Here is a 26467-nt window from a genome sequence, read left to right as displayed (position 1 = left end):
AATGAACAAGTTTGCATTCACATTTTTTTTGTTTGGGGTTTTTGGGCAACATTCTTGCTGATCTGTTTTCTGTGGTCTGACCTTTGAGCTAAATATCGATATTTGATTGTTTAGCACTGCTGCTACTTAATATGTTTTTAGACTGATAAAAATGAGCCAAGTATTTACTAAATTAAGTAAATTTTAATTTCATATCTAAAATGCTGAAAACTTAATTTGACAGGCCTAAATGTCAGTTTTTCTCCTTAATTCAAAGAGATGTGACTTTTCCAAAACAAAGAAAACCCTCAAATAAGCCTGATTTGACAAATGTGTGGCATTTGTGCCACATCGGTGATTAAAATGCTGAATGATTTGAAGAGTTTTGTTGACTTCCCTCATAGAAGTTAAATGGTACAAACATCAACTATGACAGGCCACTCACATCTTCTTTATATTTAGTTGAAATTGTTACAGTTTATATTGAGCTTGTTTGTTGTAAAAATGACTATGAGATGTTGCCACTTTAGTAATTATAAAGTAATTACCATATGAAACACCTCAGGCAAAGTGGTGCTGTTCCACCATAGAAGTTGTGTACAACCAGTAATTATTTTCATTATCAGTACATCTAACAATTATTGTCTTTGATAATTGATTGATTTGTCATTGAATAAAATGTCAAATGGTGAAAAACGTCTATCACTAGTCCTCGTAGAGCAATGTAATAGAGTATTGTCAAAAACAGAAAATGTTGAGTTCGCCATCAGAAAACTGCATCTTTAAGAACCTGGTAACACTGGGTGTTTGACATTTTTAATTGTAATAATAATTTTTAAAAAATTATGCTTAAGCAAACAATATTGCTGGTAATTTATTGTCTTTTAGTGTATTGAAGCAGTCATTTAAGGTATATGGTACTGTTTGGTTTCTAGGATAATGAGAGAATTGCACAGTGGGGTAAATGGGGTCCTGTAGTTTCCCCCTAATGATTGAATCGCCTGTTTCATGACCACATATCTCTGACACGATGTTATGGGCCCACATGTTCGCCTAAATAATACACAGAACTAGAACATTTCCTCTGGGAGGTTTTAATTGGACCATGGGGGGCTACTGTGGGGTATACCATCTCTGTCAACATGGGAATCAAACCCATGACCTGAAGGTCAGGGGGCAGAGCTAATCAGACAGACACATGATCATCTTTCACTGAATACTGATATGGAGGAGCTGTAATCACATAAAGTGACCTATGTGTGTGTGGTAAGGGTCGGGAGTGCACATGTGTTGGTGTGTGTGGTTGTGTTTCACAGAGACTTGTTATAAATGTATGGGGGATTGCCTGAGGCTCAGAGATTGCCAAAATTACCTGTGCTGTGTGTGTGTGAAGAGGAGTGCATGTGCACTGACCGATGATGTCACGCACTGTGACAGGAACATTCCGCGCAAAACCCATTATAATCTCAAAATTTCTCCAAAAATGATCATGGTCATTTAACAGGGATTGATCAAAAACTATGTCTGTCGAAACGTGTAATAGGCTACACCTATACCAGAGACGTTCTATATTGTAGGACAAGTTTAAATGGAGTCTCTAGGTGAAATTATGCCAATTATTTTACCTCCCCCGATTCATTCTCTATGAGAAGATTTTCACAGTTCACAACCGATCCCGATCAAGACGCACGTTTTGATATATATTAGGACAAAATTTGACACGGAAGAGGAATAAGAAGAAATCGGTGAGATTGCCCCGTGGTCGTAATACAAAGATAAAGATTGAGTTACCGTAATAATTATCTAGTGTGTGCATAACGGAAATTGTTTTTTTCTATTTCCTCTCTTGGCTTGTCACGATTGGTCCATCGGTCTGCGATGACTCCGCAAGGGAGGCTCTGATTGGTCAACAGCTGAAAACCAGGTAGTAGAAACACAACGCAGGAAGAGTTTGCAACTTTGCACGGTCTGACTTAGCCTACTTTGATCGGTAAGTGAAGGAAACTGTTCAGTTGTTCAGTTGAATCAGATGCAGCTGAACAGGACGTTTGTCTCTAAAAGTGCGTGTTGTTGCACGTGGTGGTAGGAGCTCAGTAGTAGTGTCTGTACCTGTGGTCTGTACTGCTGTTGACGCTCATGTCCTGTTGTGCACTTTGCTCTTACACTTTATCAATGAAACGTATGACGTAAGTTATCTGAGCTGCAGACTGACCCATGGACCTAAGTGCTCTTTTCACATGTCCCCCTCAGAGAGGAGAGTGAAACATGTGACTCATCACAGAAAGACCAGTGAAAAATCAATGGAAATCAGTATTAGCCAGCATGTTAAAACTGCGACCACTCTGATAGAGGAACCATTAACACACAGTCACTGCTCACTGGTCAGACATAGGCTACAGTTTCTAATGTGGAGGAAGACGAATGCAGACCATGCACTGATGCCACACAAGAAACAGTGGTGGAAGAAATATTAAAATCAGTGACATGTAGAATTACACTTTAAAAGTTATGCATTTAACATTGTACTTAAGTAAAGGTAGGCTATGTTAAGTTTTACCAGCAAAAGTTATTTCAATATTATAGTTGAAGCGCCCACTGACCAGGCTAAATTCCTATAGGGTTTGATTATACCATTGTTATTAAGTGCAACAGTTGGATGAAGTGAAACTGATTCTGGCTCTTTTACAACCTATTGGGCTGATCACTGTATACCCTAATTTATCAATCAAATGAATAAAAACACAAAAGTGGAGTATAAGTGACAAGCAACATTAAAGTGAAAATACTTGAGTAAATACAGAACCCCACTTGAGTAAAGGACAAGGTCCATAGTTTCCTCCAAAGGAAAATGTGTAACTTTGTAAACTCACGCAATGTTTTCTTTTTAAAGAGAAATGTTGTTGCTTCGTTAAGATAGCTTCATCTTCATTATGAATTATCTAATAAAGCAGGGAGACAGTCTTTAAAATGCCACTTCCCTGGAGAAGTGTGTAGGATATTTCTGCTTCAGTGTGAAAAGGGCACTGGGATTTCACATTGTCTGTCTCTCACTGGAGGTACTCTTGGTTTATTTTGCAAATGACTGTTGTCATAGTAACTTCCCTATAGACTAGAGCTGGGCACTGATGAAGAATGTATTCATATTCGTACATGTTTGCAGACTGCGTTCCTTCAGTTATGTTTCTGCTCTATTCAGTATCCATCATGGAAACACCTCTGCTTCCTCGTGAGTCTGGCCAGTTCATAGCGGAGCGGAGTCGGGATGTGTTTGTGGAGGAGGAGGGAGTGCAGAAGGTGGCAGAGATGCTCTACACCCTCCGGCTCAGTGACGCTCTCACTGCCAGTGGCTGGAAGACGGCAAACCCATTGGCCCCAGTGCCCACTTCTGACCAGGGGAGTCAACGTTTCAACAGCTGGGGCCCCCCAGTCTGCTAAATAAAACTTTATATTGTGCAAAAGTTGTGAAGAACATGCGGTGTGTTCAGTGAAATGAAGGCAACAGTACTACTGCAATCCTGTATGCTCTGGTTTCTGACCGAGCATTGTCAGGGTTTGTCTCCATGTCTACATTTAAGACATTTTGATGAGAAATTGTAGTTTGTTTGTTAACAGCAGCTTAAACAATGAGTTAACCGAATAGTCAATCAATAGAAAATTCCCTGAGCAGCAATTTAGATAATCGATTAATCTTTTCATTTATCAAGCATTATTTGATGTGACTTGTGTTTATCATTTCAGTATAAAGTATCGTTGGGGTTTTGACTGTTGGTTGGACAAACCAAGAGAAAAGCCCACCTGTACCCCTGAGAATTTGTAACAGGGATTTTTCACTAGTCTGTCACATTTAAACGATAAAGCTGAACAATAATCAGCAGATTAATCAATAGCAAAGACAATCATTAGTTGCAGCCTTAGTTAAAAAATACATTTTATTACGGTTTTTATCTTCAGGTCAAAAAACAGTCAAGTTCTTCTTTTAAATCAAATTATATAAGGTCACCTGGTGACTCCTATTCACTGGAAATAATTAAAAAAAACTCATGAAAAGCCTGCTGATGGAAAAATAATATTCCATCCTCTTTAGTTCATTATTAATGTGAGTCATCAAAATGAATTATCTTCAAACTGGAGAAACTGTATAGTGCCTTTTAGCCATTTAACCATACTGTTATTTTCTACCACATTGTTCAAGCATTAGCGTCAGCCTTTCTGCTTTTTTCCTTCCCCTCTCTTTCTCAATAACTTGTGTCCTTTGACTTTGCAGGCTCTGAACTGGGTGTTCGTTGTAGACACCATGAACTTCTCCTTTTGGCCAGAGAATGACAGTCAGCAGTGTGAGGTGACCTATAAAGGGACCACGTACACAGGCTACATGACACTATGTGCAGCCATCACCAGGGCCATGGAGGAAGGTGAGAGCACGTACAATATATCGCATCAATAAATAATGTGTGAACACCAGCATTCAGCTTTTTGATGTGATAAAGTGATGAAACTGACACAGGCTAATGCTCTTTAACCCCTTGAATAACAGCTGACAACCAGTTCTCTTTCTCAGGATGACCCTTCAAATTTTACAACCAAAGAGCCAACATGAGATTATGGTAGAATGTTTGTTAGTCTGTTTTTCATAAAAAGGGAAAGTCTGAGCCATTTTTGTATCAGCAGCTGTTGTGGTGATATCAGGATCTTTGCATAGATAGAATCAGGAGACTTTCAAGTTTGTGAAGGTGCTTGTACAGTGTATTGTGACAAGGCTAAAAAAAAACAGGTGTGAAGTTGACGTCATGCATCATAGCTGCTACTTTCATTTGTTGAGCAAATTTTAATCAAAATTACACAGAAAACAAACCAGATTCTATTCAATGAAAAAAGAAGAAAAAAAACAGCCTGAGTGATAAAAATGTCAGAATTATGGAGAAAAAGGTTGGGCCATGCTCTAACAGTGATGTTTGTCAAGTGTGCCTCTTTGTCACAGAGTGATTCATCCTTTATGTTAGAAGCCTAGCCTCCAAAGAAAAAGATGTATATTTTTGTGTCTTTTCTGTGTGCTTTCATTTTTCACTGCTGTTGCCAATTATTGTGTATGCGCCCTTTACTTGAACTTGGACTGCTGGGAAATTGCTTGTAGCTCTGCATGTGCCTGTGCATCATTCATAATTAGTGTGAATGACTCCGGATATGAATCAATTATGTCTCATATGGAATAGTGCTCCCAATGTGTGGTCGCTGTGGCCTTTATAATTACAAGAGACTCTCAGAAAAACACAGGTACCTTTTCTCCAGTCTGTGAATCTCAAGGGTTGACAGCGTGAGATCAGAGCAAATTATGTCTTTCTTCTGAGAAATGGCCACTGTGCAGTTATATTCCTGTTATTATAGCACACTGTAACTTTATAACTTAGTGGCCCTCCTTTGTTTCTCTCACCAGTAGTCCCTGTCTAAAGATGAATCCATCTAACTGCTTCTCTTGTCCTCACGCCACAGGTATACCCATGACTGATCCAAAGTACTTCTCACAGATGAGTGTGGAGGAATTGGGACATGTACTTCGATCAGACAACGAGACACCCATGCCAATGCTTCAGGAGCGCCACAAGGTGCTGACATTATCACATTAAAGCCTGACTGCCACAACACTAGAGATGTAATTATACATTTAATCCACAGGTCACTTGAGTGATGTTACTTTGTTTAATCAGAGTTTGACATATCGTCAGTACAATGTTGAAAGGGACGTCTGGAGTTGCACCTTGCATTTTCATTTTCTGTTGAAGACTGTACTGTAAGTGGTACATTTGACACTTTTGAATGCCCAGCTTATTTTTACACCAGTACATTCAGTCTACATTCTCAACAGCTTTGTTGCACAAAACTATTGCACTTGTTTTAAGCTGAGAGACAAATGGATGTTCTGTGAAAAACAGCATCATCTCTTACGTTCCTGCAGGGTTCATAAGGATTACATTGCTCCATGTCACTGTTGTTGTCATATGGCAGCTTTGCACACGTGAAACCTTTGAAAGATTCTTTGCATAAATGTTCACATTAACTAAGAAAACTGATATCACAGCTCATGTAACCACTGTAGTTTGTCTATCAGCGTAACACCATTACCGAGTTGTTTTTCCTCTACACTAATGGAAAGTGAAGCTCCTACTCGTCACCGTTCTTGAATTTAAACTGAATCTGTCTAACAAGGTGCTGACTGAAGGCGGTCGTGTGTTGCTGGAACACGGCGGAAGCTTCCGCAGTTTTATCAGCCGAGCCGGGAACGACGCCCGGAAGATGGTGGAGCTCATCGTGCAGAAGATCCCTTCCTACAGGGACGAAGCTGTGTATGAGGTGAGAGTTGTAACAGACCTTTTCTAACAGGTTTTATAGAGATTTTGTCTGGTTACAGAAATTTTAGTCTTTCAACAAGATTTTGAATGACTGCAACATCTCAGATGGCAAAATGATCATGATGTCTGTTGGGTTGGTGTCCATTAAACAATTTTTAGCTTTGAGCTTTTCATCTTCAGTGCAGATGCGACTAGTTATATCAGCTTTTGTGCTGAATTCAATGCTTGCAAAATGAATGCACTGTGCATATAGGATGTATGTGTGATCTGAGATAATTATATGTATTTGGAGAAGATAAATTGTGATGTTAGAGTTCCATCTCCTGGTCAAAGACAGTGTGGCAACATTTCCATGGCTCTCCTCATATTCTACTGTCAGTGAAGAAGCAAATATACTCTGCACACAAGAAAAAATAGTAATGGCGAAAGTCAAGTGATAAAAAGCAGTGGCTTGAGAACAAATCAATAGACATTTGAACAAACAGCACAGCATCAGAAGAGTGTAGAGTACAGTGTCCTGTTTCTTTCAGGGGACAAGAATCTCACTCTACAAGCGATCGCAGATCCTGGTGGCCGATTTCTGGGGTGTCATGGAGGCCAGAGGAGAGGGAAACCTCATTAACATGGACTGGCTCACCATGTTTGCAGACTACAGGGTCCCACAGGCTCTTGTCTACCTCGGAGCCTTAAGATACTCAGATACACTGATGAAAACATTGAAGAACGGTGAGACAGGAAAGTGGAGTGTGCATAAAGAAATGAATCCTTTGAAAATAGTATGATATAACCACTCTTTGTTTTATGCGCTTGTCTCCCATTTCTTTCAGGCGAGCTACTACCTTCAGGGGACAGAAGAGAGGTTGAGATCCGAGGTTGTTCGATTTGGTCGGTGGAGCTGATCAAACACAGACTTTGTAAGCTCGTGCAGGAGAGAGACGGACAGACATGTGACATCACTTCCGCAGTCATCGACTTCTACCTGTGGCCTTATGCCAAGCAGCACCACAAAGAGATGGCTCACATTCCCATTCACCACACACGGTGTATTTACTACTGAGGAGGTGGTTGGCAGCATCACATACAGTAGGCAGCACTTCCCAGTGTGCAGCCTTGGCACCGGTGCCTTTCCCTGGGATAAAGCCAAGTATGTCTCTGTGCCAGATATATGTACAAATGGGCTTTTCTCTAGCTGTAATGGAAACAGGTGTGAAGCTTAATTTAGCTTCATCCATGTGGGCGGTAGCACTAATGTTGTTGTCCATTTACAGTCAATTGAAATGTTAACTGTTGATGAGATGGATAATTTTCTAACAAACTGCTTGGTATAATCAAGTGCAAGTGATGATAAACTCTGTGTGCATACCATAGGTGCATACACTGCATATCTGCAGTGATTTGAATTGACACCAGACTGAAAATAAAATATTTTGGTTACATATTGTATGATAGCAGTGTAACAATAGCTTAATTTCCAGGGATCTTGTCAAGAAGGTAACACCTTAAATGAGGTAACACTTAAAAAGAAATTCATACAGTAGCAAATCTACTATACCTTAAATTTGATTAAAGCTGTTAACAAAATAGATATGTCCACAGATGACTTTTGACTATTATCATAATGTTTTTGGACAAATATAAATTAGATATTTAATGTTTCTGTGTATAATGTATAATATATGTATTGCTGTAAATTATAGAAATAATTTGAAGCCTAAAAAAAATCAAACCAAATTATTATAGTTAGGCTATTTTAAAATAATTAATCCAAGAAAAAAAAATAAAGTAAAATAGAAAAGACAACTAATATTAACACTCTGTTGATATGAATTAAAAAGCTATTTAATCATTATTTCAATCTTTGTACTTTTTGTATCAATAATAAGTATGAAGGAAGGAATTGTATCCTAAAACAGATGGCCAAAGCCTCAGGTAAGGTTTTACAAAGCCTACACATCCTTTGCATTAGAAACGCATTTATGTACAGGCAACTGTCATTTTAATTCAATTCAATTCAATTCACAACTGCACAACAAGCACAACAAGTCGGCAGAAACATAGACTTAAGTCTTATACTTATCCTTTAAAATGCAAAACGCTGTATTTTTCTTTAAATTTAAATAATTTGGTCAGCGTTAAATGTAGGCTATTTTCAGGATAAAATGTTCATAATTTTAACAATGTACGCTTGGTAGTTAGTAGGGTCAGGCGTTGGGTGGCGCTGTTGCCTTCACGCGCCACTCGGTCAGTCCTCCACGTGAACTCTTGAACGCCTCTCCTGTTTTCCTCTGCTGCTGCTGCCCAGCGACGGCGGTTTCCCGGGCAACCGAGAAGCGACAACAAAAAACGGGACAGTACCAAAGTTATCAACAACAGAAACAACAAACCAAATGACTATAATTCATCATCAGGCAAGTTAGCGAGCTGAAATGAGAAATTTCACCACGACTCAGCAGCTGTGTAACCGCATTTCATCGTTATGAGCGAGGTGTGTGTCCGAGTGGCGGTGCGTGTGCGGCCGCTGCTCTCCAGGGAAGTCCTCCAGAGCCACCAGGTGTGTGTGCGGGTGGTGCCGGGCACGGCGCAGGTGATGCTCGGTACCGACCGACTCTACTCCTTCGACCACGCGTTTGGACCGACAGCCGGCCAGGATGAGGTGTACGAGTCCTGCGTCCAGCCGATGGTGGAGTCCCTGCTCGACGGCTGCAATGCCACCGTCTTCTGCTACGGACAAACAGGGTCGGGGAAGACGTACACACTCAGAGGGGGCAACCTGGGTAAGCTGCTGCACATGTTTTCATCCTCAGCAGGGCTCCAGTCTGCCTCTAAATGAGGGCATTCAGCCCCTAAAATTTGAGAAAGTGCAAGTTAATTTTTAATCTACTGGCAGATGTGTAACCAGTAAATTGTTTTTGTTATGTTTTGTTTTGTTTTGTTAACACTGGTGAAACGTGGAAGAAGGGGACAGACTCAAAGAATCTGGACTCTGTCATTACAGGTGACAGGCCAAAGTGTGTGAGGATCATGAATGAAAAGGAAATGTGAATATTTGCTTTCTAAGTCGATTTACAGTGTGTGCCCCTAAATGTTCTCCTTGTGCTCCTAAAATTTTTCAGCTAGGGGCCACTGTGCTCAAAGTTAGTCTGGAGCCCTGACTGAGGTTAGAAAGAAAACAGATCTGGAAGACAACAATGTATTTGATGCTTTTCTTTGTATATATCTATATCACAGAAAACTGAATATCTTTGAACTGTTGGTTGTATAAAGTGAGACATTTGAGGAGGTGACATTTGACTGTGTGAGGCTGTAAGCAGCACTTTTCCCCCCTAGTTCCTTATGGCTGAGAGACTAAACACTTGATTTAGACGCCAATCAGCAAGATTCAGTGACGGTGAAGTGATAATTGTTAGTTGTGCCTTGAGGACAAAGATGTAAACCTAATGGTTTGTTCTTGTTTTGGGTGGGGTGTTCTGACCATTATTCTCTCAGTGTGATGCTTCACAATAGACTTTGGACCTAGAAGATCTTTTCTAATGTTTCATGCTCTGTTTTTTGCAGCACTTATTACTATGTCTCTCTTGCTCCCGAAAGGTTTGGCAGACGAAGAGGGAGGAATTATTGACCGTCTGGCCCAGGGTGTGTTTGCGCTGTTGGAGGAGAAGAGGAAAAACAGTGATGGTGAGGAAGCCACAGTCCGGGTCTCATACATGGAGCTGTATAAGGAGGAGCTGCGAGACCTGCTGGAGCTGAAAACCTTGCACAAAGACCTTCATATCAGAGAGGATGACAAGGGAAACACAGGTAAAGTGACAGACAAATGTGACATAATGTGAACTTATTATTATCTGCGTCACATACATGTTATGGAATGATCCTAAACAAACAACATGACTCATAAATCTGTGTGTTACCTGTTTGGATTAGTCCTTGTATCCACCCTCCAGCTATTTATCCTATTTAAGGACATTCGTTCATTCATCGCATCACTAAGTTGTTTGTCATGTTTCTGGTACTGTAGTCAGCATTACACATTTAAAGGTCACTTTCATACATCAGAGGCCAGTTTATTGTGACTTGTAGTAGTGACTTCCCATCATGCTCCTCAGGATTGTCCACTTGGTTTCTGTAGTAACTTTTTAGTCTCCAAGCCCATAAGAGAACCTGGGTGGTGAATTACAGGCTGTAGTAAGCTGCTAATTAGTAAACTGATCTTAAAATGTAAACTCGTTCATTTAATTAATCAGAAACAAACAACTTTTAGCCATTATTTTGTACTCTGGGAGAAAGTAATGTTTCAATTGTGTGTTTTCAGTGGTGGTCGGAGCCAAAGAGGTGGTTGTCAACTCAGCAGAGGAGCTGCTCAGTGTTCTAGAGATGGGTAATGCCCTGCGACGCACCAGTACCACGGGGATGAACGAGCACTCCAGTCGCTCTCATGCCATTCTCACCCTTCAGCTCATCCAGTGTTGCAGCAACAGCTCCTCCTTAAAGTCTGTTTGCTCCTCCAAACTCTGTCTGGTCGACCTGGCAGGCTCAGAACGTGCTGGAAAAACGGGCAACACTGGAATACGGCTCAAAGAGTCTGTTCATATCAACACAGGTCTGCTTGCGCTGGGAAATGTTATCCGTGCCCTGTCTGACCCTGCTCGAACCCGCCGTGGTAACAACAGCAACAGTGCACACATACCATACCGTGCTGCCAAGCTCACCCGACTCCTCCGTGACTCATTGGGGGGCACTGCGCATACATTGATGGTGGCCTGTGTAAGCCCCTCTCACTACAGCGTAGCTGAGACTGTCTGTGTCCTGCAGTTTGCATCCAAGGCCCGTCACGTTCGCAACCGTCCTGGAGTGATATCTACTCTTCCCGAGCTTAGATCGTGTCCTTCAGCCTGGGACCCCAGCGAGGCCCGACTAGGGGAGCTCGAGTATGAAATCAAGACGCTTAGAGAATGCCTGAAAGAGAAGGAGAGAGAGATGGAGTTGCAGAGGGAGAGGACAGGTGGAGGAGATGGTGAGATGGAGACTATCAAACAGACCAGTCAGATGAGGACAACCGAGTCAGATCAGAAGATCGACCAAGAGCGATCGTTACACTACTGCCTCCTGGCACAAGAGGCTGCAGTTCTTCTTGCAGATCGCTCTGGCCCCTCTTCAAGTCAATGTTTCAGACAGCGACTCCAAGACTGGCAGGAGAGATTGACAGCTGTAAATAACACACATCAAATCAATGATAAGGACTGTTCAGAAGGGAATGGAGGCCAGCCCGGACATTTCACAATATTGAAGCTCAGAGAAGACCTCCACCAATGCCAGGTAATGACAGAAGGTTACACATGTTTATTTTATCCAACAGTTGAGGGGAACTGGTCCACAATCTATAACACATAGGCTATATTCAACTGTGCAATGGCATTGTCCATCTTAACTCAAAGTGCAAGCTGAGATGCCACTAATAAGGTTACTAATGCACTTTCTGTCATTCATTTATTCAAACCCTACTCTGCTCCAGTCTTTTTTCTTTCTTTCTTTTTTTTTTTTTTTTTTTTAGAAAATACTGTAGTTAGAATTGATTAAAACAGACAGTGTGCAGACTGCCAATTAACCACCTGGCATCTCCTTGTCATTTTGCTCTTCTCATACCTTTTAAGGAGCAGTGCTATTAGCATTGCCTTTTGCATGTAGGAAACCAGTACTGGTTAGGTGTAACTAATAACATCACATTTAGATGTGGCATCCTCAGCAGGTCCTAGTGCTGTTTCTGCTGGCTCTCTGGCACACCCATAGGAATCAAAATGTACTGTGTTTTTTTCCATTATGAAAAGTCAACATTTCCATTGTGACATCCTTCAATCCCTGGGAGGCTACGATGAGATCATGTGAATGAAAACAACAGATATATTGGACCATTAAAATGCACAGGCACAAAAAGCTGACTCTGAGAAAGATCAATGATAAAATGTCCACCTAACAAAGTATAAAAAAAGCTATACTTCGTCTGTTACCTCCTCTTACCCTTAGGAAACTCTCAACATTGAGAAGCAGCTGTTGGAGCAGAAAAATGCAGAGCTGAGACAAGTACAAAAAGATGTTGAGAGGCTTCTTCAAGAGAGCAAAACTCACCTCAAAGCCTTAGAGGAAGAAAAGGAACATAATCGTATACAGGTGAGGAAGAAGAACAGCTGTGAAGGCAGCTCTGTAGAGAAATTAGCATTTAGCAAATTTAATTTACACATAAAACTTTGAAACTGCCCTAGAATTTACTTTGTTTTTTTGTTTTTGCTAATATACATTCCTGTGTGCACGTTTGTGTGTTCAGACAGAAAAACTGTTAGACCAGCAGGTTCTGATTGATCGTCTTCACAGCGACCTCGTCACTTTTCGGGGTGCAACCTCAGGGGCAGCACTGGAAGCAGTGGCTTCTGGGAACTCAGACAGGAGACCTCACAGTGTCCCTCCGATCAGACACAGCTGTGGGCACATCGCTCCCAGGAAGGTAGAAGGCAACTGCACTGCTTTGTTCTGTGTGTCTATTGAACCAGATACACTTGACTCTGTTATAGATTTACATGTGCTGTGCATCCACTCACTTACTATGTGCATGTACATGTTTCTGTCTGTATGCATGTGTGTGTTTGTAGATTCACTCCAGCCCCCCAGCCTATTCACTGGAGAGGGTGATGGCAGCCTTTAAGATGCGTGGTCATCTCCTTCTGGCTAAGCTTGAGGAAAAGGATGAGGTGTACTGTCCATTCATAAAACAACAGACAGAAAGCAAAGACAAGGGTCAAGAGAAGGAGGACGAGGATGAGGACTCTGTGACCAAAATGGCATTTAGGTGAGTGTGTTATTGAAGCCAACAGTGATTCACTATCACAGATTTTGGTCAACGGCCTGAAAGGCCCCAAAGTTTTTGTTCATGTGCTGCCAAATAACTATTTATTGCTAAATGAGACATGTTTTTTTCTTGAACGTTGATTAAGATGCTCTTTTAGATCACTGATACTAGGATCTAATCCAAGTGTGTCACTTTAATCCAAAAGGTCCATCAATAATCTTTGATTCAGTAAGCCTGCTTTTCCTTACAGCAGTAGGTTAATCCAAACTGATCTTACTAATAAAATGCTGTGATGTTACTCCAGGCGTTCTTTAAACCGAACATGGACCAGTCGGGAGAAGAAATCGGCTCTGAAAGAGAAAAACACTGGACTAGATCAAGCATTAGCACAGAGGCCTCAGGGAGCCTCAGGTATACTTAACAAGGATTTGACTTTATTTGACAGCATTCCTGTCTTTGTTCTCTTATCCAAGAAATTCTTTGCTGTTATATCTTTACTATTTCTTCACAGGGACCAATGAAAACTATGCAAAACAACGCCATATGATGAAGGCCAGACTAAGAGCCAGCATTACTCAGAGAAGGATTCAAGATCTGACAGTCAATATGCGCATAGAAGAGGAGCTCATCACAGAGCTGGACAAAACTGGTGCTTACATAACGATACAAATATACATATTGTGTATTGCTGTCTATGACTCTTCAAGTTCTGTGAGGAGTTTTAGTAGTATCCATATACAGAGGCTTCTGTTGAAAGTATTATTTTGGTGATAAAGCCACTGAATAGATCCGTAAATTATGTTTATTTATTTATTTTAATGCAACCAAAAATGGAAGTTTTCCGTCTATGCCTCTTAAATTATTTGAGCAATACCTGCATCTATAAATGCGTGTTTTTGCCTGACAGACAAGAAGATCCAGGCGGTGGACCGAAATGGACACTACAGAGATGATACAGATACTGGTGTGTTGGCAAGACTTGCCATGCAGAACCGGGAGGTCCGGGCGGAGATGTATCGAAGCCTTCAGCTCAGGAGACTGCAGAGGGTGCAGCTTCAGACCAGCCTAAGGCACCTAAGACAGACTGCTGACGATAACAAAGAACTTGGCCAAAGTGGGGTATGTTGTACAGATTTCAAAGAGGAACCCAACAGTCACACAACAGAAGTAAAATACTGGGTCCTGATGAAGGTCAATAGACCGAAACGTTAACTAAATAAAAGAGCTTCAAGTAAGTGCGGGAGCAAGCGTTGATTTTGTATGTTGAACTTGATTGGGGATCTGCTCCCAGCACCACCCGAAGGAGAATGTGCATGCTGATTAAGACTTGAAAGAGGAACCCAGTAACATCAAACATGGTGTTTAGATTATGTAGTAGAAAAAGTCTTGTCTAAAGCTATAAGTCATCTATGTTCATATAATCATCAAAATGATTTATTTTGGTTGATGTGCGAAAATAAACGAATTGAAAACTGAATGAAAAACAATTCAGTGCCCTAACAATTGACACAGCATGGGTAAATTATTAACATGTGTGTGTTTTTAATAGGAGCAAAGAGCAGTAGATCACCAGGAAGAGTCAAAGGAAAAGGTAAACTATTAAGTAAAGCACCAGACATCTTGACCAAGTTTCTTCTACATACAACTTCTCCCTCCCTCCCTCTATCTTCTTATTGCTTCTTATCTTCTTAATTTTTTTGTCCTTTTACTCCCCTCCCACTCCTACATCCTTTTTCTCCCCCTTGTCCTCGCTGTAGCTATGTGACAGCAGTTGGCTGGAGCAGGAGGAGGAGCGTGTGCTCCGGAGGAGAGCAGAGCTACAAGAGCTGGAGGAGGAGCTGAGGAGAAGAGAGGAGGTAGTCCTACGCAGAGAAGCCTGTCTACAAGAGAAAAAGAAACTGGAGGTCAAGATACTACGCTCCAGTCAGGTCAGCCTGTTTATCTCTATTATGATTCAGCTTATATTGTTACACGTATACAATGTTTAAATCTTTTTGTCACTATGTTTTCAGGCTCTGAGTCAGGACCTGCTGCGTGTGTCGATGCAGCTGGAGTCAGTGGAGGAGCACCTGCAGAGCGGTGGCACTGGAAGGCGCACAGGAGGAATTACCAAAGAGGAACTGGAGAAGGAGAGAGACATGCTTCAAAAGAGGAGAGACACTCTGGATGCACAGTTAAAGGAAAACAGAGTACTCTCTATGGAGGTCAGAAAAAGAAGGAAATGTGTTGTATTAAATGAAATTAACACTTGATGCGATTTATGGATATCACAGGTTTTCGTAAAGTAAACTTTGTGCGCTTTGACTTTTGTGTATTCTTATGTAGGAGAGCCATGTCCTGCTCCAGATGGAGGAAGCTATTGAAGCTCTGGATGCAGCTCTAGAGTTTAAAAACTGCTTCATCCAGGATAAACAGAAGAAGTTAGTAATCACAGACTCCGCTTCATCACAAAGCACCGAACCTGCCCAACTCTGTGACGTCTTCAGGAGGCTGAAGGAGCTGACACCACCAGAGGCTTCGGAGCTGCTTGTCATATATTTCAACAAGGTAAAACTAAATGCGTGCACACATGGATGCGTGGCAACACATCTCGCTACATTCCAAGCTGACATGTTACCATTACTCACTTACTCCCTATTATTTTCTATTCCATATACTCAATGCCTGCACTTTGCATTGTCTTTGACTCAATAAGAAAAATATGAATGCTGAGCTCTTTTTCTGTTCCAGCAGAAAGTTTATGTTTCTATTTTTTCATCTTCGTACTTTGCCATTTACCTTCCCCTGCCTCTCTCCTCAGGTGATGTGCTTGAGTCAAAGATGAGTCAGAAATAAAGCAGAACTATTTTTGCAATGCTAATTAAATTATGCCTTTGCCCTCCCTCTGCTTTGCCTATGCTGATCTGATATGTCTTCAGGAGGTTTGTTTGCATCATGTTATGCTATTATATCATGATGAAATCCCTCCCACTTGTTTTGCTCTGTCCTTCTTTTTTTCTTTGCAAGTGTCAGAGTAAACAAAAGTACAAGATTCAGCCAATATCTTTGTAATTATATTGTGTAATATGTGTTTCTCTGCACTCTTCTCTGGCTCCTGTTACCATCCTCTCTAGGTTGTTCGTCTTCGTGAGGCAGAGTGCCATTTGCGTATGCATTGTGAAGAGCTGGAGCTTCAGGCGCAGGAGCAAGAGGGGGTACTGAGGGAGATGGAGGCTGCCATGCAGCGCCTGGCACTGGATGCAGACCGCAGGCTCACCCAGCAGAGCCGAGATCACCAGAACAACATCCAGTTACTCCTGCAGGAACTTCAAGGTGAGAGAATTTGGTTAGGCTGGTAAACAAAAATGTACATTTTTGTACAGAAATTGTGTCATAAATATTGCTGATTCATTTACTTTGTTTCTGTGTGCCTGTTTGTTTGTGGGTATGTGTGTGCATGTTAGAATGTGGATCAGAAGAATCACAGCAGGCTATCCAAGACAGATTGCAGCATCTGGAGAAAGAACTGTTTTTCTACAAGAGCTCCAGTCGGCAGCTCAAAAAGAAACTCAAAGAACTTTCCAGTGGCCCACTTAACTCTGACGATCAGCCCTTAAACAGGCAGGAGCACAAACAAACACACAATATGCAGGTACACTCAAGCTCAAGCAAATCCAGGGTGCAAACTGAAGAGATACCTACAAGGACACATATAGCAACAACACACACAAAGATACACGCTGAGCCAAAGGCCATGGGGATACAGTTTGATTTTCATAGGAGACATGCACAATCCCCCTGTCCATCTTCATCTTGTGACCCACAAACACACAGAGAGACAAAGCCTGAATACAATCAGATGCTCACACAAACACAGTCCCTGGAGAGGAGTGAGGGAGACAGTGGGGAAAGTTTATTAATGGCACCAGTCCGCCTGTGTCGCAGAGAAGTGAAAGAGATCTGTCCAGCTGATCTGCAGGTCTCTGCTTCTGCCACAAAGAGGCAGCGGCCGTCTCTCTTGGATACCAGTACAGAATCAATACTCGAGGACTCCATAGAGGTGTCCAGAAACACTGACAGATGATGTTGCATGATTTGCAGTCACTTGACAGCAGTAACGTGGACAAAACATTCCAACTAGGTAGTAATAAGCAAAAGAAATTTTGTGTCATGAATGACTACTGAGAAAACTTATTGTGTATGACACGCTGCTTCCTCTCATCTTGAGTATATTTTTTAAATGTACTTGGAAAATACCTACTTTAAGGAGTTTGTGGGGCTCTGACGTCAGGGAAAGGTGCCACAGTTGATTCACTTCCCAGAATTAAAAAAAGGCATGTCCATTATCACAATATACTGTGATTATATGTGTTTTTTAACTTTTTGTTCTCAGTTCTCCCTGGACAGTCCAGATTGTCCTTTCTTGAGCATTAGATACTACTGAATAGTTAAGCCATGAAAAACTGCAGAGTTTAGGAATGTGGTTGATTCACAATGAACCACTTGTCATAGCACTGTCTTTCATGGTGGTCACACTTCCCACAACAACTTGGCAGTGTTTCTACACAAAAAAAATAGGGCAAAACGTCAGATTTGGAAAATATAGATTTTTATCTGGGCTGTTCCCACACTGAAATACAATGCTGCACATTTCATGTTTTATCCACCTAAACTTGGTGATCCTATGTTTCACGTTTATGTCCTATATAAAGACAGAATACAAGACAAAAAGATATCTTTGCAATGCCATACATTTTCTCACACACACTGTAATATTGTTTATGCAAAACTGACAATCTTGCGTGAGAATGAGGAGAATGAGCACTTTTCTTAGATTATTTCTGTACTTATAATACTTAAGATCACTTAAAGGTTATCACAGACTGCATCCACTAAATGTATTTGCCTACTTTCACAACACTATTAGAGTTAGAGAAAATATGTTCATCAACCTATAATTTAAAGAAATTATATACTTTGGTTTTAACCTTTGATTTTTGGCACTGTTTAGCACTTAGACCAGTTAATATGTTTTCAGCACTACAACAGTAATGTGGTTTTTAAGTGTGTTTTTGATACAATGTTGTTGTTGTTTTTTATCTGTATGCATACTGTTAGCTGTAGTGTATTTTAATTTCTGTGTTAAGTTATTTCTGTGACACCACAGTCAAACTGATTAAACTTCCTATGCATTTCTCCTTGTTTTGCATTTATTGTTAGGATTATTTCCACCCCAACCCATGGACAGAGTTTGTTTAATTAAAGAATTCCATTTCCATCAACTTGGCTTTCACTATATACAGCGCAAAGGGAAGTGCTTGCAAAAATAATACTACCATTAATGAATAAACCAACACAGACAAAACATTAAAATTATACTACAAATAATACACAAACAAACTGATATAATAATATTTTTTTTGTAAACCATAATACCAGAAAGTGCCAATGCCTTCTCGACTTTCAGGGTTTTTATTTAAGTAAGAAACTCATTATGAAACACACAGAAATTAGTTTTCACACTCTTGACTGTGATCAAAATCTTTCCCACGAGAAAGGGTTAATTTACTGTTGTTTGACCTGCTTATCAACATCATGCAGGTATTATTAGATTCAGGTGACTCACGGGTTCAAAGGATGTCTTTATCTGCGAGGTGCATCGCAAATAAATGTCCATAAACCCGCTTAGAAACCATAAAAATAATTTAATTGGGACTGCAGAGCTAAGATTATCATGTGAATCATCACATAATAAAGTTCTCTGCCATATCAACAAGTTAAAATGAAATGCCTGCACAGATGGATACGTGGCAACACTTCTTGCTGCATTCAAAGCTGTTGGCATTACTCACTTCGTCTCTATTATTTCCTATTAACAAATACTTGATGCTTGCACTTTGCATTGTCTTTAAATCAATAAGCAAAATACATTTTGCCATGGTGAGATGAAAACTGAATGCTTCTGTTCCAGCAGAAAATGTATGTTTCTCCTTTTTTCATCTTCAGACAGATTTTGTTTTATTCACTGAAAGGTGTGTGTTGTGTACAGCCGCTGCTGGTGCATAATGGTAAAGACAAACTGCATATAGCTAACTCGTGTTTAAATGTAAACAAATACACACACACAAAAAAAGTGGCCTCAAGTCGTATCTCACAGATGAACTCCCTATTTATCTATAGACTGACTCTGATTGGGATACTTATATTGCTCAAATTTGGCCAACCCTATTCGGAATCGCATTATAGCCGTTCTCCTTTTTGGCCCCACCGGGCTGCTGTACAGACCGTCGCTGGTAGCAAACCAACGGTGAGCGACAGTTCCCTCACGAGCAGGTGAAAGTACTCCTTAGCAACTTTTTCTTGTGAGTAGCACCTTTTACGGACGAGTCAGTCATTGCAGTAGAAAACTAAATATCCACGTGGCCCTGAATTTGTGGTATTAACTGTCGTGCATCGCTACTTTTGTACTTGTTTTAAGGGCTAACAAAAAAACCGGCTAAGCCTTTTTATAGTTAGCTAGGTTAACTTGCTGCTATGTAATGCTAGCCGCGTTTCTCACGCGACTGTTGGTAACGATGTACCTCAAAACACTTGACATTTATCAACATTGTGTCTGTTCTGGTAAAACATGCAGACGGAGACACGTGTCGCTCTAAACGAAGCTTTCGGACCAGACATTGTGATGTTTCCAGCTGAAACCAGGTTGCCACTGGAAGCTAACTCCTGTACAACCGGCTTCAAGTCCCCCCCCCCACACACACACACTGAATTGTTCTTTGTCTTTTATTATTATCTCGTTTCAGTGTTCCCCTTTTCGCAATGGCATCGTCTGCAATGATCACCGTCCCCACCACCGCCTCCCGTTTCGCCTTGCTTCAGATAGACTCGGACTCGGACTCCGACACCTCTGAGCCGGGGAAGACCACCACCAAAACCGGACGGGACTCCGCTGGGAAGCCCCGAGCTGGGAAGGCAGGAGCAGCCGGGGGGAAGTCGGGTCAGGGCAACGACAAGAAGAAAGACAAGAAGAAGAAGAAGAAGGAGCAGCAGCAGAGTGAAGCAAATGAGGTGAGTGACTGATGATGGGGCAGGAGAAAATCACACGAACGCCTGCAAACATGTTTCATATCCTGGTTGTAGCCTATTTGTTGTTTTACACAAGGTGATGTCAATTAGACCGCAACAATGGATGGAGCAACTAGATTTATATGAGAAATTTGACAAACATCACAAAATGTTGTCTTGATATCACTCACAGTCAAAAATATGGCTTTCATGCAAAACAGTCAGTGATGATGTGACAGGATGTGAAGTATGTCAACCAGACAATAACTCAGCAGGGTTTGCGTGTGGTTTGCATTAAAAATGTAGAGCTTGATTAGTTTGTATCCAGAAAAGTTATTGCAACTACCTTGATGTTTAAAAAATGTCAGCATGTTTAGATTGACAATGAATAATACAATTGTCATAAGTGGTTAGAGAAACTCAAAACTGTTACTTTTCATGTGCATGATGGTATCTCTTTCCCTCAGTTACGTAATCTGGCCTTCAAGAAGATTCCTCAGAAGTCCTCCGCCCCGCCTCCCTGTATGTCTCTGTCTGGAATAGCCAGCGAACTCCTCAGCCCTGCATCAGGGGACCACAGCTTGCCTCCAGAGGGCTGGCAGCAGTGGAAACAGAGGGATGAGCAGGTAAGAGAGAGAGAACGACTCCCATTAGGAACATGAGAGCAAGCCAGGATAACCACAGCACCACAGCCAGGACCTGTTCTGATTCAAAGAGACATGTTCACATGTCACCAGTCAAGTAGTGGTTGTGTTGGCAGCATCCATGTTTGCATGGATTGATTGTCTAACTTTAGAACTATATTTCCCAAGAACCTTTTCTTGCACATTATTGCTTTAACCTGCTCTCTTCTTAGATTACGTCTGAATTATATGAGGCAGACCTGGAAAAGGCTTTGATTCTCAGTAAACTGGAATACGAACAACAGAAACAGGTACGTTGCATACACATAACTATACTGCTTTCAACATGAACTTACTGCAGATACTGAATGTGTGATGACAAAATAACTTTTCAGCTCACCTGTAACCCTCTCTGGGTCTCTTTTTGTTGTTGCTGTGGAATTAAAGCAAACAGAAAACATCAACACGAAGAAGAAATACTTAATTGTTAACACAATTGAGTCTGTCTTTTCACAGCAGAATCTGTAGGTAATAGGTCAGTAACTGTTCATGCTAACACTGACTTAAATTTAAACTGACATGATACAAATACAGTCCTGTTAAAGCTAAAAGTCTTACACAGAGCACTGGAGTAGGGACAAAACAAATTAATTTCTGGCATCAAATGGAAGTTTTATTTTTAAGCCTCCTTTAGTTTAGTTTTGAGTAAACTGTGATTCTGAGTTAAGGATGTTCAGTTATAATTTGAGTTTAAGTCAGTTGGTGTGCTTTCCTTCATCAGAACAACACAAGCACGTCTTCGCCAAAGTCACGAGGAGGAAAGGAGGGCGGAGGGAAGAAGGACAAAAAGAAGAATCAGCAGGCAAAAGACAAAAAAACAGTTTCACTGCAGGACTTCCAGGCTGAGGGCAGTGTAGGTGAGAGAAACCTACCCACTAGTTTCAAAAACCACTGAATTAGGATCTCCTGTAGTCCGTAGCCTATAATACATGTCCTTTACTCAGAAAACTATAGCCTATATATGCACTTTGTCTCTTTGCAGAACATTCAACTAAGAAACAAGAAAAAGAGGTGAGCAAGAATGTGTTCTGTATAAATATACTAAATATACTACTACATATGAATCTGCACAGCCAAAAGGTGTATGTGGGGCTGAAGACCATGAGTGATGTCAAACACTGTCCACATTCCCATTCAGGATGTTAGAGCAGCTAACCTGGCACTAGGGATCGGGCAGGAGGAGCGGTTCTTTAACAAACTGGAGGATGACGTGACTCGGATTGTCCAACAGGAGAAGAGACGTGAACAGTACTCTAACAGCCAGGGGCAAGAAGTCAACACGTCCACAGAACACGAACCAGTGAGTAGACGGAGACATACAACAACACAATGCTCATCTAGCTTCCTGTGCATGAACATGAATAACAGTCTCGCCTTATATCTGACCGTGTGCACATTTTCCTGTGTTTGAGTGAATAACAGTCGTAGTAAGTAAAGTTTGTTCCCCCTGACTTTGCTAAGTTAGTGAGAAGAATGAATTTGTCCTCACATGCTCTCCTCTTCCTATTATTCCCGTCAGGACCCTCGGGCAGAGCAACTGAAGTACGATCTGGAGAAGAAAGACCAGGAAATTGATAAGCTTAAGAAGACAATCTCACAGTGGGAGGTCAGCAGTGATTCTAAATTTTCTCTGGAAAATTATGATTTCACCCATTTTGTTGTGGAATAGGTGCTCTTAAGTTAAGCGTAGTGTGTGGCTGTCGCCTGCAGCACTTTATCTAACAAGCTTACTGCAGCTGCTTTGTACTTTATCACTCCTTCCTTTAAACATTTTAAACTGTCCATGTAGACAAGTTCAGAGTGTATGTACAGCTTTCCTTTAACTGAGGTTCCTTGAACTGTTCAGGTCTGCAGGTCATTTTCTTTTTTGATACTGTAAGCCACAGTCCCTTTTTAACCGATACACAAACAGCTTGGTCTTTGTTTTGAAGTGATACATCTAAGGAAACAGTAGCATTGAGGTGATTATTCACTTGTGTTTCATTTGAACTTGTTTAACTTGTGCTTAAAACTCTGCACATGAGACTATTTGAGTGTGTAAGGTGGGTAAGAGTTTTGAGAGAGGCTGAATATGGATGACCAAGTGGACATTTCTTTTTAACCTTCTGTTGAGTATCAAACGGTTCAATTGGTGCTAAATTTGAAGGCAACTGGAATTTCTTTTTCAGTTCTTGAAGACATTTCACCTCTGAAAGAACTGAAAGTCCAGTCCAGCTTTTCAATTCTGATAAAAGGTTTTTGGTCTTTCATCTTCCCTTGGCAGGTGAAATACAAGGAGGTGAAAGCAAGAAATTCCCAGCTGCTGAAGATGCTCCAGCAGGGAGAGAGTGAGTTCAGCATTGCCCAAATTACAGCCTTCTTTCCTTTCCTTTTCTTACGTTTACTTTCCTACTCCTCTCCAAACGAAGCCAAATGAATAATTGATGTGATCTGCCTGATGTCTCTTATCTGTCTCCTTCAGTGAAAGATAAAGCAGAAATCCTTCTACAGGTAGAAGAGCTGCTACATATAAAAGAAGAACTGTCATCACAGGTTTGTTCTTGTGAGATAAAGATTGTGAGTGAGAGATCTGGGTGTGTCAGATTTTTGTATATTTATGTGCATTTTTTTTTAGGTAACATTACTACACGCTGCCCTTGAACAAGAAAGATCTAAAGTCAAAGGTCTGCAGTCAGAGCAGCCGAAACATCAGGTGAGAATTAACCCTAATTTTTCTCAGTTTCTTGTTGCGTCTGACTGATGTATGGATATGTTGCCATAACAGGGAAGAATAAGAATTTGTTGTAATCTCAGTTATCAGACTTTTGGTTTAGAGAGACCCGGGCCCGTATTCACAAAGAATCCTAAGACTAAAAGTAGCTCTAATTTCCCCTTAAAGTTAAGAGTTGGACATTGTGAAGATAAAAGTTATTCACAAAGCATCTTAGGCCTTAAGAGACTAGGTGACAAACTGTTAAGAGGCCTAAGAGTTTCTTAAGCAGAGAAGGAAACGGCGGAAAGATGGAGAGATCGGAGAAATATTCTCCAAACACTGAACAACAGCGATTTAATTAAACGCTACATATTGGACTGTGCAGGGATAATGTTTGTCCCACCTTGAAATACTGCAATAACAGCAGAAATGAAGGTAATCCCACCATTATAATGTTTAACTGGAAAAATGCACCGATACAGCAGTGATGACTGTCAAAATCCACTTTTTACAACCTCGTATTGTAGTGCTGTTTGTTCTTTTTTTTTTTTTTGGAGGTCTATACGTTGCAGGCTCACAAACGGACAATCATGGACAAAATCGTTATATTCCCCTCCTTTTTTCTAACAACCAATCAGAGCTTTAAAAAAAAAAGAGTCATCCCAAGCAACATGGTCAACCACACCTCACAGAGCTCAGAGTTAGCCTCGTAAACCAGCCTCTCGCGGAAGTGCATTTCATTTCATTCCGAGGGAGAGTCTGGCCTCATCCCCATTCTAAGCGTTTGGCCTGAAACCCTCAGAAGGCCGAGCCAATCAGCGTCGCCCACTGTGATTGACACAGCACGTTGGCCAATCAGGGACCGACTGGTGCAAAGCCCCGTCACTACACCAACTTGCTGATTGGCTGAATGAGGTTGTCTGTCAACGCTACTACCAAAGATATTAAACCGTCTTTGCTACTACTCCCGCCCAGCTCCCGCCCACCCCAAACGCTTAGAGGGGGTTGAGGCCAGACTCTCCCGAGAAATGAAATGAAATGCATTTCTGCGAGAGGCTGGTTTACGAGGCTAGCTCAGAGTTGCTCTCAGAAACTAAATCACTATTAAGCTAAGATTCCTTGCTATGAATGGGAGCTCTCACTCTGAGAGCCTTTGTGAATACGGGCCCTGATGCGTGCATGTTCCTTCTTTCCCTCTCTATAGACCAGAGAAACAGAGGCCAGTAGGTCAGGTGCAGTGAGAAAAGTTACAGTGTAAGTAATAGTCAGAGTAGATGTGAGGTCAGTCTCAGTTCAACTTCGGAGAGTTTGGACTTCTTTGTCCTTTTTCTTTTAATTTCATCTTAATTAATTAATGTTTTTTGTGTGCGACATAGGCCTAAAAACACACAGCCTTCAGTAAAGTAAATGCTTAATAATTGTGTCCTTCCTTTTGCTTATGTTTGGCAGGGAAATAAGAAAGGGAAGAAAGGCTCGGAGACAGATCTATGAAGGTTTCCAAAGGAAAATGCCTGAATAGAAAAAAATAAATGAATGAATGAACAAATGAAGAAAAGCATTACTGATCATAATCAGGGTTTTCTTTCTTTTAAGTTCTTCTTCTTTTTTTTAAGTTCTTTTTTTGTTTAGCTTGAACTCTATGTCAGCATAAATGCATGCCTCCCTTAATTACACACAGACATGCACACACACACACACACACACACACATACAGACAGTACAGTATACACTCCATGTATTACACAGCTGATCACGACAAGAATTAAATTCAAAACTTGATTGACTTTGGAATTTGTGTTGCAACGGTACCAGGGCACACGCTGCTGCCCCCTGCAGGCTCAGGTGTGTCACTGCATCGTAAGTATTGATGGTTTTGTGCCCCATCTCTTTCTGTGGGTTTTAATGCCAAATTGACGGTTTTTGTTGGTTTGTTTTATCACTGTTAAGTAAATAAAGTACTTTTTCAGTGAACAAAAATAATTTCATTCCTTGATATGCTGTTTTGAATGTCAACATTTTACAAAACCTCTAAAATGCTAAATATAACTACAGCAATAATAATAAACGCAGCCCCAATAATTTATAATTAATTAATCAATCAATCAATCAATCTATGCAGCATTTCAAAACTTAAGTTTCTTCAAGTAGCCTACTTCATACAATGCATCAAATTAAAATGAATTCAAAAAGGATAAAAACTGACAGACCAATTATATTAATGTAAGAAAATAAATCTTGAAGGTTACATTAAAAAAAGATAATTATAAAAAATAAAGAAACACAAAGGTTAACCACTTAGAAAGATGTTTTAAAAACAGATTTAACTTAAATTTGAACCGAATAATATTCTACCCCAGTCCTGATTATTTTGTGATGGGAAACAGGAAAAAAACATTTCTTTTTATTGTGTCAAACCTCAGCCCAAACGGTTTTGCAGCATTATGTAACAAGTGCTGTGAAGTGAAATGCAGAGGATATACAAATGTATGTGGCCTTAGTGGAGACATTTTGACAATGATTTTGCTTTAAAGGCTTAAAACACGTTTATTTTCACTGGAGGGAGATTTAAAAGAAAAAATAAGTAAAATACACCTTAGTCTCAGAACTGCTGATTAGTTTTGTGGTCTGCTATTTCTTTAAATTGAATCTCGGCATAACCATAGTCATGAAATAATTTATGTAGCTAACTGCTGGCAGTGGCCTTTGTGTAAAGAACTGTAAATTAGAGTCGCGTCATTCCCATCACGTAATAGAAAGATGCAGATCTGTATGTGCTCCTTCCTGCGCAGTCGGGTCAGAGCTGCACGCATCCACACAACTTTCTGCCGAGTCATCGGCACCAAAACACGCACCTCCGCACTGTGACTGTGCGCTGCAATCCGGGTCTGCT

At 40.8% G+C, this 26467-nt stretch overlaps 3 protein-coding genes across 6 annotated transcripts; all 3 read left to right on the top strand.

Annotated features, from left to right (window-relative positions):
• The first annotated feature begins 3180 nt into the window (after nucleotides 1-3180).
• qng1 (Q-nucleotide N-glycosylase 1) lies at nucleotides 3181-7989 on the top strand. Its single transcript, XM_083978793.1, has 6 exons — nucleotides 3181-3373; nucleotides 4245-4391; nucleotides 5467-5579; nucleotides 6181-6324; nucleotides 6854-7049; nucleotides 7151-7989. Exons 1-6 carry the CDS (start codon nucleotides 3184-3186, stop codon nucleotides 7378-7380), a joined length of 1020 nt encoding a protein of 339 aa, XP_083834919.1. The 5' UTR covers nucleotides 3181-3183; the 3' UTR covers nucleotides 7381-7989.
• Nucleotides 7990-8799: 810 nt separating this feature from the next.
• LOC310991008 (kinesin-like protein KIF27) lies at nucleotides 8800-17266 on the top strand (the record flags this gene model as incomplete). Its single annotated transcript, XM_083978576.1, has 15 exons — nucleotides 8800-9097; nucleotides 9921-10121; nucleotides 10633-11636; nucleotides 12342-12485; nucleotides 12640-12816; nucleotides 12962-13158; nucleotides 13463-13569; nucleotides 13670-13807; nucleotides 14066-14277; nucleotides 14708-14749; nucleotides 14916-15086; nucleotides 15171-15362; nucleotides 15484-15705; nucleotides 16272-16470; nucleotides 16602-17266. 15 exons carry the CDS (start codon nucleotides 8800-8802, stop codon nucleotides 17219-17221), a joined length of 3924 nt encoding a protein of 1307 aa, XP_083834702.1. The 3' UTR covers nucleotides 17222-17266.
• A 2141-nt stretch (nucleotides 17267-19407) lies between these two features.
• On the top strand, nucleotides 19408-25480 carry gkap1 (G kinase anchoring protein 1). 4 transcript variants are annotated; one of them, XM_083978321.1, is made up of 13 exons: nucleotides 19438-19470; nucleotides 19772-19839; nucleotides 19941-20205; nucleotides 20670-20828; nucleotides 21059-21136; nucleotides 21607-21742; nucleotides 21868-21896; nucleotides 22024-22185; nucleotides 22405-22491; nucleotides 23149-23212; nucleotides 23347-23417; nucleotides 23500-23577; nucleotides 25027-25480. In XM_083978321.1, the coding sequence occupies exons 2-13, from the start codon at nucleotides 19820-19822 to the stop codon at nucleotides 25066-25068; spliced, it is 1191 nt and encodes a 396-aa protein (XP_083834447.1). In that variant the 5' UTR covers nucleotides 19438-19470; nucleotides 19772-19819; the 3' UTR covers nucleotides 25069-25480. The 4 variants fall into 4 exon arrangements, with proteins under 4 accessions (XP_083834448.1, XP_083834449.1, XP_083834447.1 ...); XM_083978320.1 differs by having other exon boundaries at nucleotides 19449-19499; XM_083978322.1 differs by lacking the exon at nucleotides 19772-19839 and having other exon boundaries at nucleotides 19408-19499.
• Nucleotides 25481-26467: the final 987 nt, after the last annotated feature.

Source organism: Trachurus trachurus (assembly GCF_905171665.1).
Source record: "Trachurus trachurus genome assembly, chromosome: 9".
Classification (NCBI taxonomy): domain Eukaryota; kingdom Metazoa; phylum Chordata; class Actinopteri; order Carangiformes; family Carangidae; genus Trachurus; species Trachurus trachurus.
Note: the sequence above shows the minus strand (reverse complement) of the source record. Positions and strands in the feature narration are given on the sequence as shown.